This window comes from Nansenia antarctica (assembly GCF_963989245.1).
Source record: "Nansenia antarctica genome assembly, chromosome: 6".
Taxonomy (NCBI): domain Eukaryota; kingdom Metazoa; phylum Chordata; class Actinopteri; order Argentiniformes; family Microstomatidae; genus Nansenia; species Nansenia antarctica.
The window spans coordinates 3,692,898-3,712,897 of NC_137676.1; the positions used below are offsets into that span (position 1 = coordinate 3,692,898).

At 51.9% G+C, this 20,000-nt stretch overlaps 1 protein-coding gene across 1 annotated transcript in view; it reads left to right on the plus strand.

Moving 5' to 3' along the window:
• Positions 1–20,000, plus strand: part of LOC308159581 (myosin-7-like) — a gene marked incomplete at its 5' end in the record, with an annotated part of 34,491 nt that overhangs the window by 11,427 nt on the left and 3,064 nt on the right. The window contains 20 exons of the mRNA XM_080533397.1: positions 483–553; positions 2,063–2,150; positions 2,475–2,592; positions 3,194–3,317; positions 4,275–4,411; positions 4,911–5,166; positions 5,737–5,979; positions 6,700–6,876; positions 7,951–8,096; positions 9,094–9,184; positions 9,818–10,207; positions 12,978–13,104; positions 13,529–13,647; positions 14,296–14,492; positions 15,922–16,105; positions 16,688–16,853; positions 17,406–17,530; positions 18,245–18,360; positions 18,667–18,859; positions 19,160–19,363. Coding sequence (XP_080389523.1) covers positions 483–553; positions 2,063–2,150; positions 2,475–2,592; positions 3,194–3,317; positions 4,275–4,411; positions 4,911–5,166; positions 5,737–5,979; positions 6,700–6,876; positions 7,951–8,096; positions 9,094–9,184; positions 9,818–10,207; positions 12,978–13,104; positions 13,529–13,647; positions 14,296–14,492; positions 15,922–16,105; positions 16,688–16,853; positions 17,406–17,530; positions 18,245–18,360; positions 18,667–18,859; positions 19,160–19,363 — 3,272 coding nt within the window. The remainder of the gene's footprint in view (positions 1–482; positions 554–2,062; positions 2,151–2,474; positions 2,593–3,193; positions 3,318–4,274; positions 4,412–4,910; positions 5,167–5,736; positions 5,980–6,699; positions 6,877–7,950; positions 8,097–9,093; positions 9,185–9,817; positions 10,208–12,977; positions 13,105–13,528; positions 13,648–14,295; positions 14,493–15,921; positions 16,106–16,687; positions 16,854–17,405; positions 17,531–18,244; positions 18,361–18,666; positions 18,860–19,159; positions 19,364–20,000) is intronic.

Consider the following 20,000-nt stretch of genomic DNA (forward strand, 5'->3'; position numbering starts at 1 on the left):
AAAAGTGCTATACAAATAAAAAGTTATTATTATTATTATTAAGATGTAACATCAAGAATATGAAGTCATCCAGTATTCTGTAGCCTAATATGAATACAGCCACTCTCATCACGTGACCTCCATAATCACACCGAACCACACAAACTGCCACTGGATTATATGCTGCTAATATGGATTGGAAGGCAATAATAATGGCAGTTGATTTTTTAGCTAATGCTAACATTAACTCTACAGTTGGTTTCTTAACTAATGCTAACATTAACTCTACAGTTGCTTTCTTAGCTAATGCTAACATTAACTCTACAGTTGATTTCTTAGCTAATGCTAACATTAACTCTACAGTTGATTTCTTAGCTAATGCTAACATTAACTCAGTTGATTTCACAGATTAAAAGTGAAACTGCCTTCATGGAGTAATATATATATGTTTATATATATACCATATATATATATATTTAATGGCTGTTTGTTTTACTGTTCAGCTGCAGACCCAAAGGCAGGAGGCAAGAGGAAGAAAGGAGCCTCATTTCAGACTGTCTCACAGCTCCACAAGGTAGGCAGACAGACAGGTCTCACAGCTCCACAAGGTAGGCAGACAGACAGGTCTCACAGCTCCACAAGGTAGGCAGACAGACAGGTCTCACAGCTTCACAAGGTAGGCAGACAGACAGGTCTCACAGCTCCACAAGGTAGGCAGACAGACAGGTCTCACAGCTCCACAAGGTAGGCAGACAGACAGGTCTCACAGCTCCACAAGGTAGGCAGACAGACAGGTCTCACAGCTCCACAAGGTAGGCAGACAGACAGGTCTCACAGCTCCACAAGGTAGGCAGACAGACAGGTCTCACAGCTTCACAAGGTAGGCAGACAGACAGGTCTCACAGCTCCACAAGGTAGGCAGACAGACAGGTCTCACAGCTCCACAAGGTAGACAGACAGGTCTCACAGCTTCACAAGGTAGGCAGACAGACAGGTCTCACAGCTTCACAAGGTAGGCAGACAGACAGGTCTCACAGCTCCACAAGGTAGGCAGACAGACAGGTCTCACAGCTTCACAAGGTAGGCAGACAGACAGGTCTCACAGCTCCACAAGGTAGGCAGACAGACAGGTCTCACAGCTTCACAAGGTAGGCAGACAGACAGGTCTCACAGCGCCACAAGGTAGGCAGACAGACAGATCTCTCAGCTTCACAAGGTAGGCAGACAGACAGGTCTCACAGCTTCACAAGGTAGGCAGACAGACAGGTCTCACAGCTCCACAAGGTAGGCAGACAGACAGGTCTCACAGCTAGGGTGTAGTGTTAGGGTTAGGGTGTAGGGTTAGGTGTTAGTCGGTAGGGTGTAGGGTGGGTGTAGGGGTTAGGGTGTAGAGGTTAGGGAGTAGGGGTTCGGGTGTAGGGGTTAGGGTGTAGGGAGTAGGGTGTAGGGGTTAGGGTGTAGGGGTTAGGGTGTAGGGGTTAGGGTGTAGGTTGTAGTGTGTAGGGTGTAGGGGTTAGGGTGTAGGGGTTAGGGGCTCGGGGCTCCAGACTGTAGAGGGGGAAGTAGTTAAGACTTGCAGTGATGTTTAGGTGGCTGAACTCATGAACATCACTTAGAGTCTGTGCTACCTCCCCTCTCTGATGCCTCCATTAGCCCCGGGTGGCGGTGAGGGTATGGGTGAGGGTGAGGGTACGTGTGAGGGGTGAGGGTGAGGGTGAGGGTGAGGTACACCTCTTAAACCTCTACTCTTCCCTTCTCTACTAGTCTGTCTGCCTGTCTGTCTGTCTGTCTGTCTGTCTGAGCCTCCCTCCCTCCCTCCCTGTTTGTCTGTCTGTCAGAGCCTGTCTGTCTGTCTCTCTGAGCCTGTCTGTCTGTCTGCCTGTCTGTCTGTGCGTCTGTCTGTGTGTCTCTCTGAGCCTGTCTGTCTGTCTCTCTGAACCTGTCTGTCTGCCTGTCTGTCTGTCTGTCTGCCTGTCTGTCTGTGCGTCTGTCTGTGTGTCTCTCTGAGCCTGTCTGTCTGTCTCTCTGAGCCTGTCTGTCTGTCTCTCTGAGCCTGTCTGTCTGTCTGTCTGTCTGTGTGCAGGACAATCTGAAGAAGTTGATGGCCAACCTCCGCAGCACCCAGCCCCACTTTGTCCGCTGCATCATCCCCAACGAGACCAAGACCCCAGGTAACCCGAACCCCAATGACCTTTGACCCTTAACCCTCACTGTAAGTCGCTTTGGATAAATGCGTTAGCTAAATGGCATATATTATAATAATTATTATAATCATATAAAATGAACAAAACAAAAGTTCAACTCCTCCTGTCTCCCATCCTCCTCCTCCTCCCCTCCTCCTCCCCTCATCTCCTCCCCTCCCCCTCCCCCTCCCCTCCTCCCCTCCTCCCATCCTCCTCCCCCTCCCCTCCTCCTCCTCCTCCTTCTCCCCTCCTCCCATCCTCCTCCTCCCCTCCCCCTCCCCTCCCCCTCCCCTCCCCCCCCCCTCCCCTCAGGGATCATGGACCCGTTCCAGGTGCTCCACCAGCTGAGGTGTAACGGGGTCCTGGAGGGGATCCGGATCTGCAGGAAGGGCTACCCCAACAGGATCCACTACGCAGAGTTTAAACAGCGGTGAGCACACACACACACACACACACACACACACACACACACACACACACACTTTTGCAAAAGGAGAACAGTTTACAAGCATGACAGACAAGGTCTGACAGTCAAACGTCCTCAGAAAAGTCCAGACACAGGGGGGAAACTGTATTCTTATACACTCAGGTAACAAACCCGCCCTCAGGTGAGGTCAAACCAATCATGTTGAGGGGAGGCCATAGATGAGGAAGAGGGAGGAAGGTGATGTGGGTAAATCTGGCCCTCCCTTACGGTATTACAAAGGTAAGGAAGGATGGCACCAGAGTGAACGAAGGCAGAGCCATCACTCTGGTGTGGATCGACATTGTCTTTGAGTTTTTAGGCGTCAAAGACACTATGGAAAACAAAAGGAGGTGAACTATTCAAATGTATCTGTTGTCTAGCAAATATCGAATCCTTGAGCAGAGGAAAACACTTTTCATTGTCTACTAGACTGAGGTAATCAAATGTTGATTCTGCCCAGACTTACAAAATGTCTTATCAAAACCCATAGTTTTCCCTTACAATACGCACACACACACACACACACACACACACACACACTCACACACTGTGTTTCCTGTGGCAGCTACCGTATCCTGAACCCTGTGGCGGTCCCAGAGGACTCCTTCGTGGACAGCAGGAAGGCCGTGGAGAAGCTGCTGGGCTCCCTGGACATCGACCACAGCCAGTACAAGTTTGGCACCACCAAGGTGACCTAGAACACAGCCAGTACAAGTTTGGCACCACCAAGGTGATCTAGAACACAGCCAGTACCAGTTTGGCATCACCAAGGTGATCTAGAACACAGCCAGTACCAGTTTGGTACCACCAAGGTGATCTAGAACACAGCCAGTACCAGTTTGGCACCACCAAGGTGATCTAGAACACAGCCAGTACCAGTTTGGTACCACCAAGGTGATCGAGAACACAGCCAGTACAAGTTTAGTATCACCAAGGTGATCTAGAACACAGCCAGTACCAGTTTGGGTAGAGAGTAAGGCCTTGTCTAAAGTTCAGCTAACTGCCAATGGCCCTGGTCCTAGCATCGATTACTTTCTCTTACGATGACTGGTCGATAGATGATATGGGACTAGGATCTGGTTATCAGGTTCAGGTAACAGAAGTCTGGTGTACGTGTCAAGTGTCGACGAGGCCTATAGGTGTGTGTGTCTGTCTGCTCAGGCCTCTTTCTGGCCTGCCGAACCTTATCTCTCTTCTCTCTCTATCACTCTCCTCTCCTCCTCTCCTCTTGTCCTCCTCTCTCATCCCCTGTCTTCCCTTCCTCCTCTCCTCCTCTCATCCCCTGTCTTCCCTTCCTCCTCTCCTCCCCTGTTTCCCTCTCCTCTCCTCCTCTTCTCCTGTCCTCCTCTCCTCCCCTGTTTCCCTCTCCTCTCCTCCTCTCCTCCTGTCCTCCTCTCCTCCCCTGTTTCCCTCTCCTCTCCTCCTCTCCTCCTCTTCTCCTGTCCTCCTCTCCTCCCCTGTTTCCCTCTCCTCTCCTCCTCTCCTCCTCTCCTCCTCTTCTCCTGTCCTCCTCTCCTCCCCTGTTTCCCTCTCCTCCTCTCCTCCTGTCCTCCTCTCCTCCCCTGTTTCCCTCTCCTCTCCTCCTCTCCTCCTCTCATCCCCTGTCTTCCCTTCCTCCTCCTCTCCTCCTCTCCTCCTCCTGGTAGGTGTTCTTCAAGGCTGGTCTGCTGGGTCTTCTGGAGGACATGCGGGATGAGAAGCTAGCTGCGGTGATCGCCCTGCTGCAGGCCATCTCCAGAGGCAAGCTCATGAGGATGGAGCGCCGCAGGATGCTGGAGGGGAAGTAAGCGAAGCTAAGATTAGCCTAGCCTAGCCTAGCCTAGCCTAGCCTACCTAAGGCTCCACTGTGTCCAGGACAGGCTAGGTTAGCTCTGGTACTATGGAGACAGGCTAGCTAGATTAGCCTAGCCTACCTAAGACTCCTACTGTGTCCAGGACAGGCTAGGTTAGCTCTGGTACTATGGAGACAGGCTAGCTAGATTAGCCTAGCCTACCTAAGACTCCTACTGTGTCCAGGACAGGCTAGGTCAGTGGCGGTTCTTGGATGTTTTAAATGGGGTGGCAGAGGGGTAGCTAGGTCAGCTCTGGTACTAGAGAAACAGGCTAGCTAGCTTAGCTCTGGTGCTAGAGACCCAGGCTAGCTAGCTTAGCTCTGGTACTAGAGACCCAGGCTAGCTTAGCTCTGGTACTAGGGACCCAGGCATCACTGTGTGTGTAACACTGAATCCCTTCCCCCCCCTGTGTGTAACGCTGAATCCCTTCCCCCCCCTGTGTGTCCGCAGGGAGTCTCTGATGGTGATCCAGTGGAACATCCGTCTGTACCACGAGGTGAAGGGCTGGCCCTGGATGACGCTGTTCTTTAGGCTCCGCCCCCTCCTGCGCTGCGCCACCGCCCAGAAGGAGATGGCCAAGCTGAAGGAGGAGCTGGACAAGCTGAAGGAGACGCTGGAGAAGTCGGAGGGCAAGCGGAAGGACATGGAGGAGAGCCAGATGTTGATGCTGCAGGCGAAGCACGACCTCTTCCTCCAGCTGCAGGCAGTGAGTGGCCTGTTATTACCCTGTAATAACACTGTAATAACACTGTAATAACACTGTAATAAGAGCATAGTAACGTGATAATGCAGTGCAACAACAGTGGGCTGTTATAACACTGTAATAACACGATAATAACACCTTAGTAACGTGATAATGCAGTACAGCAGTGGCCTGTTATTACACTGTAATAACACTGTAATAAGATCTTAGTAACACGATAATGCAGCACATAGATAGATGCAGTACATAGATATAATCTATGGTCTACAGTTCTATAGAAGTATAGAGTATAGATAGACTCTATCATCTATAGAAGTATAGACAGACTCTATGATCTACAGTTCTATAGACGTATAGGTAGACTCTACGATCTGCAGTTCTATAGACGTATAGGTAGACTCTATGGTCTACAGTTCTATAGAAGTAGACTTTGATCTACAGTTCTATAGAAGTATAGAAGTATAGATAGACTCTACGACCTACAGTTCTATAGAAGTATAGATAGACTCTATGGTCTACAGTTCTATACTCCAACGAGTCTGACCCCTGCCCTCTGACCTCCGACCCCCTTAGGAGCAGGACAACCTGGTGGACGCGGAGGAGCGGTGCGAGCAGCTGATCAAGGCCAAGGGTCAGCTGGAGAGCAAGGTGAAGGACGTCCAGGAGAAGCTGGAGGACGAGGAGGAGGTCACCGCCATCCTGACGGCCAAGCAGCGCAAGCTGGAGGACGAGTGTGTGGAGCTGAAGAAAGACCTGGACGACCTGGAGATCACCCTGGCCAAGGTGGAGAAGGAGAGGCACGCCACGGAGAACAAGGTAGGCTGCACCCTCTACATGATACACCCTCTACCCTCTACGTCATACACCCTACCCTGGCCAAGGTGGAGAAGGACAGGCACGCCACGGAGAACAAGGTACGCTGCACCCTCTACACCCTCTACCCTCTACTCTACACCCTCTACTCTACACCCTCCACCCTCTACTCTACACCCTCTACTCTACACCCTCTACCCTCTACACCCTCCACCCTCTACTCTACACCCTCCACCCTCTACCCTCTACTCTACACCCTCTACTCTACACCCTCTACTCTACACCCTCTACCCTCTACTCTACACCCTCCACCCTCTACTCTACACCCTACACCCTCTACTCTACACCCTCTACTCTACACCCTCCATCCTTTACTATACACCCTACATCCTCTACTCTACACCCTACACCCTCCACTCTACACCCTGCATCCTAGTCTTTACACTCTACTCTCTACACCCTCCACCCTAGTCTCTACACCCTCCATCCTCCATTCTGGACCCTCCTTCTAACCATAACCCTGCCTCTGGATGCAGGGCTTGTTAGTCTCATATTGCTGTTGTACTTTTCACTTTTCCCATAAGCTCTTCACAGGAAGTGGAGTACCATCATATGTGTGTTGATGCACCCCCCCCCCAAATTTGGAAAAAAAAAAAATATGAAGTGTGCGTCTGCTTGTGCGTGTGTGTGTGTGTGTGTGTGTGTGTGTGTGTGTGTCTCCAGGTGAAGAACCTGACGTCAGAGATGAGCGTCCTGGACGAGTCCATCGTGGACCTGACCCGGGAGAAGGCGGCCCTGCAGGAGGCCCACCAGCAGGCGCTGACGGACCTGCGGAGCCACCAGGACAAGGTGGCCATGCTGACCAAGGTCAAGGCCCGGCTGGAGCAGCAGGTCGACGATGTGAGGCTCCGTCACGCTGGCGTGGAATCTGAACTAACTACCGTATTTTCCGGACTATAAGTCGCTCCGGAGTATAAGTCACATTTATTTAGAAATGTATCTCACAAAGTCCAAGACCAAGAACAGACATTTAATCTGGAAAGGCAAGTTATTCAACTACACAATAGCACACAGAACAACAGGCTGAATAGGTGTCCGGTATGTTAATGTAACACATTAACAGTTATTCAGCTACATAATAGCATAAAGAACATACCTGGGAAGTTGAATAGGCTAAATTAACAAGCCAGCGAGTCCAACAAGCAAGTTACCGGTAAGCAAGATCACCAAGCTCCCGTTAATGTTTCAGTTTCAATTTCTTCAGTGGTACAGGAGCAGCATATAGTTGTCACAAGCCCAGAGCGTCCCAGAGCGCCCTCTCGCGGCTGTAGACGGTAATGTTAATGAAATTATATATTTTGATATAAGTCGCACCTGACTATAAGTCGCAGGACTAGCCAAACTATGAAAAAAAGTGTGACTTATAGTCCGGAAAATACGGTACATTTACATTTGTTGTGGATTATTCTGGTTTCTTCTCAGTTGATATTGAACATAATATAAAGCTCTCACTCACTGGCACAGCACCAGAATATCTGACAGACCTTTTGCTAGCATATCAGCCCAATAGAGCTCTGTACCAAAGAAGAGATTTGGTGAGGCTGCATTCTCATTTTATGCACCCAGATTGTGGAATGTACTGCCAGTTTACATTAGGGATGCAACCTCAGCAAATATGTTCAAGTCAAGACTAACAACCCATCTTTTTAATATTGCCTTTAAATGACTAAATAATTAAATTATGATTATATAATGATTGGAGCACTTTGAGCTGCAACGTTTTCAAACGAATGTGTATAAAGAGTTTAGCAACTGCGACACAAGAATTTAGCAAATTCACTTGAATGGGGAAGTGTGTCCAAACCTTTGACTGGTGCTGTACATGTTTACAGTGGCCCCTCTGGTCTCTGACCCAGTAACATTTTATTATTGTCCTTCTGTCATTCCCCCGCCCCCGCCCCCTCCCCACCCCAGTTGGAAGGTTGCCTGGTCCAGGAGAAGAAGACGCGTATGGATCTGGAGCGTACCAAGCGCAAGGTGGAGGGGGATCTGAAGCTGTCCATGGAGTCAGTCGCAGATCTGGAGAACAAGCAGCAGCAGCTGGAGGAGAAACTGAAGAAGTGAGGCAATCTGTCATTCTGTTACTGAGTTGGTTCATTCTGTTACTGAGTTGGTTCGTTCTGTTACTGAGTTGGTTCATTCTGTTACTGAGTTGGTTCATTCTGTTACTGAGTTGGTTCATTCTGTTACTGAGTTGGTTCGTTCTGTTACTGAGTTGGTTCGTTCTGTTACTGAGTTGGTTGATTCTGTTACTGAGTTGGTTGATTCTGTTACTGAGTTGGTTGATTTTGTTACTGAGTTGGTTCGTTCTGTTACTGAGTTGGTTCATTCTGTTACTGAGTTGGTTCATTCTGTTACTGAGTTGGTTCATTCTGTTACTGAGTTGGTTCATTCTGTTACTGAGTTGGTTTGTTCTGTTACTGAGTTGGTTCATTCTGTTACTGAGTTGGTTCGTTCTGTTACTGAGTTGGTTCATTCTGTTACTGAGTTGGTTCGTTCTGTTACTGAGTTGGTTCATTCTGTTACTGAGTTGGTTCATTCTGTTACTGAGTTGGTTCATTCTGTTACTGAGTTGGTTGATTCTGTTACTGAGTTGGTTGATTCTGTTACTGAGTTGGTTCGTTCTGTTACTGAGTTGGATCATTCTGTTACTGAGTTGGTTTATTCTGTTACTGAGTTGGTTCATTCTGTTACTGAGTTGGTTCATTCTGTTAATGAGTTGGTTCATTCTGTTACTGAGTTGGTTTATTCTGTTACTGAGTTGGTTCGTTCTGTTACTGAGTTGGTTCATTCTATTATTGCGTTGGTTCACACTTTTATAGAGTTGGTTTATTTAATGGTTATTTTTTTCTGAGTGGAACAATCCCACTCCTTTATTGGATAGAGATATTGAAGACAGACAGGAAAGTAAGGAGAAGAAGGGAGAGAGGGCATGTCAGCAGGATAAGGGCTGGATACAAACCATGTGTATGTGTGCACTGTAGACCGCGGTGCTAGACCGCCACCCCAGGCCACAGAGTTGGTTTATTTGAAGGACCTCTCTAACGCCCTCTACAGGAAGGATCTGGAGGTGACTCTGGTCCACTCCAAGGTAGAAGACGAGCAGTCCCACGTCATCCAACTCCAGAAGAGAATAAAGGAATCTCAGGTTTGTCTGTTTACAGTTTCCCCGCTATTTTCTCTTAAGTTCTGATTATAAAGGGTTGACGTACTGTATAATGATTTTTTATTTTTTTTGATATAATATAATGATTTACAAATATGAACCTTACTGTGTGATGAGCCTCAGCAACACATTCTAGTATACAACTAAACTCACATTCTAGAGCTGCTTTCAGATGAGTCTTTCCCACTCCATCAGATAGCACAGTAATGGGCAGGGTCAGGGTCAAGGGCAGGGTTAGGTTTAACATCAGGGGCCAGGGTTGGGGTCAGGGGTTAGGATGAGGGTCAGGTGTCAGGGGCGAGGTTGGAGTCAGGGTCAGGGTTAGGTTTAACATCAGGGTAAGGTCAGCGGCAGGGTTAGGATCAGGGCTAGGTGTAACGTCAGGGGCAAGGTCAGGGTTAGGTTTAACGTCAGGGTTAGGTTTAACATCAGGGTCAGGGGGCAGGGTTGGGGTCAGGGTAGGGGTCAGGGTTAGTGTCAGGATCACGGTATGGGTCACGGTCAGAGTTAGGGTCAGAGTCAGGGGCTAGGATCAGGGGCTAGCATCAGGGTCTACAGTCAGGGTTAGGGTGCCGTGTCGTCACCTCCTCCTCCACCTTTGACCTCTGACCTCAGACGCGCATCGAGGAGCTGGAGGAGGGGCTGGAGGCCGAGCGCACGTGGCGTAGCAAGGCGGAGCGCCAGCGGACTGACGTGACCCGGGAGCTGGAGGAGCTGACGGAGCGGCTGGAGGAGGTGGGCGGGGCCTCGGCGGCGCAGATCGCTGTCAACAAGAAGCGCGAGGCGGACTTCCTGAAGATGCGGCGCGACCTGGAGGAGGCAGGGCTTCAGCACGAGGCCACGGCGGCGACGCTCAGGAAGAAGCACAGCGACAGCGTGGCGGAGCTGGGCGAGCAGATGGACGTGCTGCAGAGGACCCGGGCCAAGCTGGAGAAGGAGAAGGCCGAGGCCCGGATGGAGGCGGAGGACCTGACGGCCAACCTGGAGCAGCTCACCAAGAGCAAGGTCCGGTCCGGTCGGTCGGTCCTGTCTGACCCTCCTCTGTCTGTCCTGTCTGACCCTCCTCTGTCTGTCTAAACTGTCTGTCTGTCTGTCTGTCTGACCCTCCTCTGTCTGTCTAAACGTCACCATGACCCTTAACCCTAACCCATCGTTTCTCAACGGGGGCGTTCAGACAACATCGGGGGGCGCTGCGAAAAATATTTTTTAAAGGGGGGCGTTGAGGTGTTCTTGGGGGGCGTTCACGCATAAAGTATTTTTCTCATGAAAAACAGCTGTCAGCAGTGTTATTACGGGTACGTTCGTAAATGCACGAACGGTCAGTTCGCTCGGACAAACCGTCTTTTCAGTCAGAGCACCCATCTCTGAGCGCTCTGAACTTGGCTGGGCTCTGTGACGCAGACACATGTAGCGCAGCGCCCCCCAAAAATAAAAGTGAGTGTCATCAAGAAGATGGAGAAGCTAAAAACTCAGCTAGCAAAGGCAGAGCTTTTGATAGTTTCCAATGTGTCTGGGTAAGCTGCATTGTAGAAGAATCTTGACAGTTCATGTACAGTGCAGAAATTGCAATACTATTTGCTAGGCTACGATAGAAAGAATCCCGGTTCATCCCATCTGTAACGTCATGTTGACTATGGATGCACCATAGCTAATGCTAGCACAAGCCAACTTTCAATGCCCAACTTCTATGAGTGTTTTCCTTGTAGGCTATGCTTGAGTGACATATGTTTCAGTTTGTGGGCTCATTGTAATTGTTGGCTATAAGCGAAACATTTCTTATTTTAGTTGTGATACTCAGTCCATGTCCCCGCCAGTGACGTGCCAAATACTCACTCCCCGCGTATACACACCACCCTCTGCGCTTATGCGTTCGCTTCCTTTCAATACAGCTTATATAATTTAGTTAAAATGAGTGCTAATGCCTAATACCATACCACCATACCAGAACATCACAGCAGGAACAACCTATCTCAAAAAAGCGATCGTATTGTAACCAGTCCGGAAAGCTCTCTGTCGCTTACCAATAATCGAACCTAGAGAAATCAGCGACGAATGTCCCCTCCCCTCGCAGGTTCATTACAGTAGTATATTACATAAATGTATTACTGTTAAGTGTTGTTGTGGATGTTATCCCTAGTGCCATTCTGAGGTTAGCATTGCGATGTGTTCGTCTTAACGTTTACAAACTAAAATATACGATCGCTTTTTTGTGATAGTGTAATGAACCTGTATAAGGTCCGTTAGCAGCTCCACCAAGGGAGTTAACGCTCTTGGTGTTGTGGTTAGCGCGGCCGGCGGTTATGCGCGAGATCGGGGTTCGACCCCCCGCATGGGGCGAGTTATACTACCAGTTCCCGTTCGCTACACTGGTGTCAGAAAGTTGGGATGGAAGGAAGGCCATCGGAGAGCCGTGTCCACGTGAGGGACTTGACATAGTGAAGCGTGAGGGCACGCTCTCCCGAACGGTGAGGATAGTGTAACGAACCTGTATAAGGTCCGTTAGCAGCTCCACCAAGGGAGTTAACTCTCTTGGTGTTGTGGTTAGCGTGGCCGGCGGTTATGCGGGAGATCGGGGTTCAACCCCCCGCATGGGGCGAGTTACACTACCAGTTCCCGTTCGCTACAATATGTTGCTCCTCTTGTGATGTCCTGGAAACGAACACATAAGCACTCCGAACAGCTGTCAGCGTCTTTTGTTGCTATAGGAAACCACTACTCTGCTTGCGATTGATCAGCTGTCATCAGTGTTATTACGGGTATGTTCGTAAATGCACGAACGGTCAGTTTGCTCGGGCAAAACCGTGTTTTCAGTCAGAGCACCCATCTCTGAGCGCTCCCGGAGCGCAGAGCTCTGAACTTTGGAACTTTGTTATGTTTTGATATGAGAAATTCGAACTAAGTGGTCAGTTTATAATACCATAGAATACTAAATAAAATATTTAAATAATAGCCCCCTAGCGTTTGCCGCCATATTGTGACACCCCCCCCCCCCAAAGTCCAATCAAAAATGAATAAATATTAGCATCACAAAACAGCAATTTGGCGAAATGCAACACCAGCACACTTAAAAAACAAACAATGTTAGTTGTAATGTACAGTTTTGTCGCCTACTGTTTGTTCAGCCCCGGACATGTGTGAAATTGCTGCTGTGTTATTGTTGTTCTGTGATATAACACAGAATATTAGTCAACATTAATATTCAGGGAAGAAAATAAGCCTACTTTTTTTGATGGGGGGCGGTAAGAGACCTGGATAATGGACAGGGGGGCGCTGGCCCAAAAAAGGTTGAGAACCACTGCCCTAACCCCATCCCCCTAACAACGTTGTAGGTTTGTGACCAGTCCAGTTTGCATGCAGTAGAACCCAGAGAGAGAGAGAAAGACACAAGCTCCACCTTCCCAGGCCTGCTGAGAGAAGACAGACATGGTATATACATAGGTAGAATACTTTTGTGTAACGTTTTAAAATGAAATTTAAATGCGGGACATTTCCATGTGGTTGCGGGAAGCGGGACTGTCCCGCACAATGTGACCCCGATGTGAGGTCAGGCTTAGTAACCATAGTAACCCCAGACCCCAGAACCATCCTAACCCTCCTAACTATCCAGAGGTCAGCCTTAGTAACCATAGTAACCCCAGAGCTCAGTCTTAGTAACCATAGTAACCCCAGAGGTCAGCCTTAGTAACCATAGTAACCCCAGAGGTCAGAGGTCAGGCACGTTGCAGTTGGACGTGGAGGTAAACGACCTAAACGGTTGCCATGGTTGCGTGTGCAGGTTGCCACGGAGAAGCTGTGTCGTACGTATGAGGACCAGATGAACGAGGCCAGGGCCAGGGCAGACGAGCTGCAGAGGCAGCTCAATGATGTCATCACCCAGCGCACCCGCGCTGTCACAGAGAACGGTACGGGACTCACCTCTCTCTCTGTCTCTCTCTCTCTGTCTCTCTCTCTTCTCTTTCTCTCTCTGTCTCTCTGTCTCTCTCTGTCTCTCTCTGTCTCTCTCTCTCTCTGTCTCTGTCTCTCTGTCTCTCTCTCTCTCTCTTTCTCCCTCTTTCTCTTTCTGTCTCTCTCTTTCTGTCTCCCTCTTTCTCTTTCCATCACTCTCTCTCTCTCTGTTTCTCTCTCATTCTTTTGTTCAATTCAATTCATTTCAATGCAAATGGATTTATTGGCTTTTTCTGTGTCTGATTCTCTCTCTCTCTCTCTCTCTCTCTCTCTCTGTCTCTCTGTCTCTCTCTCTATCTCTCTGTCTCTCTCTCTATCTCTCTCTCTCTCTCTCTGTCTCTGTCTCTCTCTCTCTCTCTCTCTCTCTCTCTCTCTCTGTAGCTGAGTACAGTCGTAGGCTGGAGGAGCGGGAGGCTGTGATTGGTCAGCTCCAGCGGACTAAGATGACGTTCAGCCAGAACACGGACGAGCTGAAGAAACACATGGAGGAGGAGAGCAAGGTGTGACATCACACTCCAGCAGCAGCCGATCAGAAAGCCACATACAGCCATACAGTATATACAGCCACATGTCTCCGTCATAACTGTCAAACACTCACCCTGACCATGAGACACCATAACATGTGGCGGCTGTGGCGCAGAAGGTAGAGCTGCCGTCTAATGATCGCAAGGTTGGCAGATCGGCGGTTCGATCCCTGGCTGACCACATGTCGAGGTGTCCTTGGGCAAGGCACTGAACCCCAAATTGTTCCCAATGAGCGGGCCGACGCCTTGCATGGTAGCTTGCCGCCATTGGTGTGTGTGAATGGGTGAATGAGAGGCCATTGTAAAGCACTTTGGAATAAGGCGCTATGTAAGTGCAGTCCATTTACCATTTACATGGGGTGCCGGGTGTGGTACTGACTTAGAGTCCTGCCTGAACTAAGCTCACTCCATTTGTGCTTGTTGTTGTTGTTGTTGTTGTTGTTGTTGTTGTTGTTGTTGTTGTGAGTGCTTTTCCAGGCAATCAAATGTTGACACACAACATGTATTTTGGTCTGTGTGTGTGTGTGTGTCTGTACCTGCCTGCCTGTGTGTGTGTGTGTGTCTGTACCTGCGTGCCTGTGTGTGTGTGTCCGTCCGTCCGTCCGTCCGTCCGTGCTGCTCCAGGGGAAGCTGTGTCTGGCCCACGCCCTGCAGGCGTCCAGGCAGGAGGTGGAGGTGCTGCGGGAGGCGGCGGGGGCGGAGCAGGAGGCGCAGGCGGAGCTGCAGCGGTGTCTGTCCAAGGCCAACGCAGAGCTGGCCCAGTGGAGGGGCCGCTACGAGACCGACGCCGTGCAGAGGACCGACGAGCTGGAGAACGCCAAGTATGTGTGTGTGTGGGGTTGTGAGGGTGTGTGAGGGTGTGTGAGGGTGTGTGATGGTGTGTGGGGGTGTGGGATGGAGGGGGGAGGGGTAGTGGAGGGGCCGCTACGAGAAGACAAGTAAGACTCTGTGGGTGTGTGTCTGTGTCTGACTCACGCCTCCCAAAACAAGTCCTACACTCCCAGCTTGTGGTAGGAAAACGTTCCCCGGGAGGTCAAAAGAAAAGGTATAAGGACATCAAACATCAAAGCAAACATCAAAAAGTGCCACATAGACCTTAAGACCTGGGAAGACACGGCAACCGTTGTACAATGAGGACCTCCGCCAAAAAGGCCCAATCCAAAGTCTCCATCACCACCACTCTCCCCTGCCCACACTGTCCCCTGCCCACACTGTCCCCTGCCCACACTGTCCTCTGCCCACACTGTCCCCTGCCCACACTGTCCTCTGCCCACACTGTCCTCTGCCCACACTGTCCTCTGCCCACACTGTCCTCTGCCCACTCTGTCCTCTGCTGCCCACACTGTCCCCTGCCCCACACTGTCCCCTGCCCACTCTGTCCTCTGCCCCACACTGTCCTCTGCCCACACTGTCCCCTGCCCCACACTGTCCCCTGCCCACACTGTCCCCTGCCCACACTGTCCTCTGCCCCACACTGTCCCCTGCCCACACTGTCCCCTGCCCACACTGTCCTCTGCCCCACACTGTCCCCTGCCCACACTGTCCCCTGCCCACACTGTCCCCTGCCCTGCCCACACTGTCCTCTCCCCTGCCCACACTGTCCCCTGCCCACACTGTCCCCTGCCCACACTGTCCCCTGCCCACACTGTCCTCTGCCCACACTGTCCCCTGCCCACACTGTCCTCTGCCCACACTGTCCCCTGCCCACACTGTCCCCTGCCCACACTGTCCCCTGCCCACACTGTCCCCTGCCCCACACTGTCCCCTGCCCCACACTGTCCCCTGCCCACACTGTCCCCTGCCCACACTGTCCCCTGCCCACACTGTCCCCTGCCCTGCCCACACTGTCCTCTGCCCACACTGTCCCCTGCCCCACACTGTCCCCTGCCCACACTGTCCCCTGCCCACACTGTCCTCTGCCCCACACTGTCCCCTGCCCACTCTGTCCTCTGCCCACACTGTCCCCTGCCCACACTGTCCCCTGCCCACACTGTCCCCTGCCCACACTGTCCTCTGCCCTGCCCACACTGTCCTCTGCCCTGCCCACACTGTCCCCTGCCCACAATGCATCAGAATATGCGGCTCCAGGATCGGCCTCTTCGCCCACCTGAAGACCCACAAAGACCAAGAAGAAGGACAGTCATACTCGACTACGAGTGACCGCTGATGATGATGCTGATGATGCTGATGATGTGTGTGTGTCTGTGTGTGTGTGTGTGTCTGTGTGTGTGTGTGTGTGTGTGCGGTCAGGAAGAAGCTGGTGGTGCGTCTGCAGGGGTCTGAGGAGGCGGTGGAGGCCAGCCAGGCGCGCTGCTGCAGCCTGGAGAAGAGCAAGCTGCGCCTGCAGACGGAGGTGGAGGACCTGATGATGGAGCTGGAGCGCTCCAACACCGCCGCCACCGTCATGGACCGCAAACAACGCACCTTCGACAAGGTGAGGCGACCACCAGTTAGGGGGGTAGTGGTGGCCTAGTCTATATTGAGTTGAGTTGTAGTGGTGGCCTAGTGGATAGTGAGTTGAGGTGTAGTGGTGGGGCTAGGGGATAGTGAGTTGAGGGGTAGTGGTGGGGCTAGGGGATAGTGAGTTGGACTGGTGATCAGAAGGTCATGAGTTCATATCCCACCTGGGAACACCACCACTAGTGTGTCCTTGAGTAAGGCTCTTAGCCCTAAGTTACTCCAGGGGGGACCTTCGACAAGGTGAGTCAACCTAAGTCAAATGTAGTTGAGAGTAGTGGAGTCCCTAGTGAATAGTGAGTTGGACTGGTGATCAGAAGGTCATGAGTTCAAATCCCACCTGGGAACACCACCACTAGTGTGTCCTTGAGTAAGGCTCTTAGCCCTAAGTTACTCCAGGGAGACCCTGTCCCTGTAATCTCTAATTGTAAGTCGATTTGGATAAAAGCGTCTGCTAAAAATGGTAATAATGTAAATATGTAGGTGTCTTATCTCTCTAGGGGAGGAGCTGGTTCAGGGTCAGGGGTCAGGGGTCAGAGTTAACAGTGCGATGTTGCAGGTGTTGTCAGAGTCGAGGGAGCGGTACGAGAGCTGCCAGGTGGATCTGGAGGGGTCCCAGAAGGAGGCTCGCAGCCTGAGCACGGAGCTCTTCAAGCTGAAGAACTACTACGAGGAGGCCCTGGACCACCTGGAGACCCTCAAACAGGAGAACAAGAACCTGCAAGGTACCCACCCCTGCCCCAAACACCATTATACTGTTCCTAACACCATTATACTGCTCCTAACACCATTATACTGCTGCTAACACCATTATACTGCTCCTAACACCATTATACTGCTCCAAATACTGTTAATACTACTCCAAATACCATAATACCAATTAAACGATTGTACTGCTCCAAATACTACCATTATACTACTAACCCTAACCCTAAACCATTATGCCTTTGCTAACTAACATACTACCTCATTCTGGAACATGTTATTGATAATTAAACTCAAATGTGAATGAATGTGTCATTTTCCCTGTCAAGTAAATGACATAAACAAACATCTAGATGACTCAGAGTGTAGTGACCAGCGTGGTGTCTGTGTTTCCCACAGAGGAGGTGGCAGTTTTTCGCCCTTGCTTGCTTGCGTGTTCTGTCATCATGTGGTTTTAAATGTCCATCTTAGTTGTTGCTTTATCTTCTCTGCTCTCTGTGAAGCGCATTGGGTCACATTTTGTTAGAAATGCACAATACAAATGAAATGTTATTTGATTTAATCTCCCTCAGAGGAGGTGGCAGACCTGGTAGAGCAGATCAGCCAGGAGGGGAAGACCATCCACGACCTGGAGACGGTGAAGAAGGTTCTGGACATGGAGAAGTGTGACATCAAGGCAGCCCTGGAGGAAGCTGAGGTGAGACGTCCCCTGTAGGCCCCATACCCAGGGGAGGAGGCGGCCATGTTGGCTCAGGGGAGGAGGAGGAGGAGGCCATGTTGGCTCAGGGGAGGAGGAGGAGGCCATGTTGGCTCAGGGGAGGAGGAGGAGGCGGCCATGTTGGCTCTGGGGAGGAGAAGGAGGAGGCCATGTTGGCTCAGGGGAGGAGGAGGAGGCGGCCATGTTGGCTCAGGGGAGGAGGAGGAGGCGGCCATGTTGGCTCTGGGGAGGAGGAGGCGGCCATGTTGGCTCAGGGGAGGAGGAGGAGGAGGCGGCCATGTTGGCTCAGGGGAGGAGGAGGAGGAGGCGGCCATGTTGGCTCAGGGGAGGAGGAGGAGGCGGCCATGTTGGCTCTGGGGAGGAGGAGGCGGCCATGTTGGCTCAGGGGAGGAGGAGGAGGAGGCGGCCATGTTGGCTCAGGGGAGGAGGAGGAGGAGGCGGCCATGTTGGCTCAGGGGAGGAGGAGGAGGCGGCCATGTTGGCTCTGGGGAGGAGGAGGAGGCGGCCATGTTGGCTCTGAGGAGGAGGAGGCGGCCATTTTGGCTCAGGGGAGGAGAAGGCGGCCATGTTGGCTCTGGGGAGGAGAAGACAGACATTTTGGCTCTGGGGAGGAGAAGACAGACATTTTGGATCTGGGGAGGCGGCCATTTTGGCTCTGGAGAGGCGGCCCGTTTGACTGTTGCTGTGTTGCAGGGCACCCTGGAGAATCAGGAGAGCAAGGTGTTCCGGGTCCAACAGGATCTGAACCAGATGAGGACGGACGTGGACAGGAAGATTGCGGAGAAGGACGAGGAGATAGACAACCTCCGGTAACGTGTGGTGTGTGGTGTGTGGTGTGTGGTGTGTGTGTGTGTGTGTGTGTGTGTGTGTGCGTGTGTGTGTGTGTGTGGTGTGGTGTGTGGTGTGTGTGTGTGTGTGTGTGTGTGTGTGTGTGGGTGTGTGTGTGCCCCAGCCCCTGCCCCAGCCCCACTCACACACACAGCTCCAGCCCCAGTCCCAGCCCCATGGTTAGGGGTTATACCCTGACCCTTGACCCCTGACCCCTGTGTGTATATAGTCCAGCCCCATGGTTAGGGGTTGACCCCTGACCCCTGCTGTGTGTGGTGTCCCTGCAGCCGGAGCCACCAGCACTCCCTGGAGGTCCTGCAGACCAGCCTGGACGCGGAGGTCAGAGGTCGCAGCGAGGCGGTGAGGCTGCGGAGGAAGATGGAGGCGGACCTCAACGAGATGGAGGTGCAGCTAGGCCATGCCTCCCACCAGGCCGCCGAGGCTCACAGGCTGCTGGGACACCTGCAGGGCCAGATCAAGGTACACACACACACACACACACATACACACATGCGCGTGCACACACTTACTTTGTGCTAGAGGCATGGTTGGATTCAGCTCGATGTGTAGATGTGAATCGCATACACGCACACACACACACACACACACACAGGCTGCTGAACCATGTGCAGTGCCAGATCAAGGTACACACACACACACACACACACACACACACTTCATCTGATTGGTCCACAGAGTCAGTGACAGTTAACCACTACCATCTGATTGGTCCACAGACTCTGTGACAGTTAACCCACTGTTCTCTGATTGGTTCCGCAGGCGCACCAGTTGGAGATCGGTGAGCGTGTGCACCAGAACGCCGAGCTGCTGACGCAGGTGAGCCTGACGGAGCGCCGCGTGGAGCTGCTGCTGGCGGAGGGGGAGGAGCTACGCTGCCTGGTGGAGGCGGCCGAGCGCGGCCGCAGGATGGCCGAACTCGACCTGCTGGAGGCCACGGAGAGACTGAACCTGCTGCACACCCAGGTACCCCGACCCTGACACACCCAGGTACCCCGACCCTGACACACCCAGGTACCCCGACCCTGACCCTGACCCTGACCCTGGACCTGAACCTGACCCTGACCCTGACCCTGGTCCTAGTCCTAACACTAGTCCTAACACACCCAGGTACCCCGACCCCCCTAACCCTGACCCTACTTAGACCCCGCCTACTTAGACCCCGCCTAACCCTGACCCTACTGCATACCCAGGTACCCCGACCCTGACCCTAGTCCTAGCCCAGACTCTAGCCCTGACCCTAACCCTGCCTAGCCCTGACCCTACTGCACACCCAGGTACCCCTACCCTGACCCTGCCTAGCCCTGACCCTGCCTAGCCCTAAACCTAGTCCTAACCGTAGTCCTAGTCCCCTTAACCCTAACCCTGAGCCTAACCCTAACCCTAACCCTGGTCCTAACCCTGCCTAGCCCTGACCCTGCCTAGCCATAACTGACCCTGCCTAACCCTAGCCCTGCCTAGCCCTACACCTAGTCCTAACACTAGACCTAACACTAGACCTAACACTAGTCCTAACCCTAGTCCTAACCCTAGTCCTAACACGAGTCCTAACCCTAGCCCTGACCCTGGCCCTAGTCCTAGCCCTAACCCTGTCTAGCCCTAA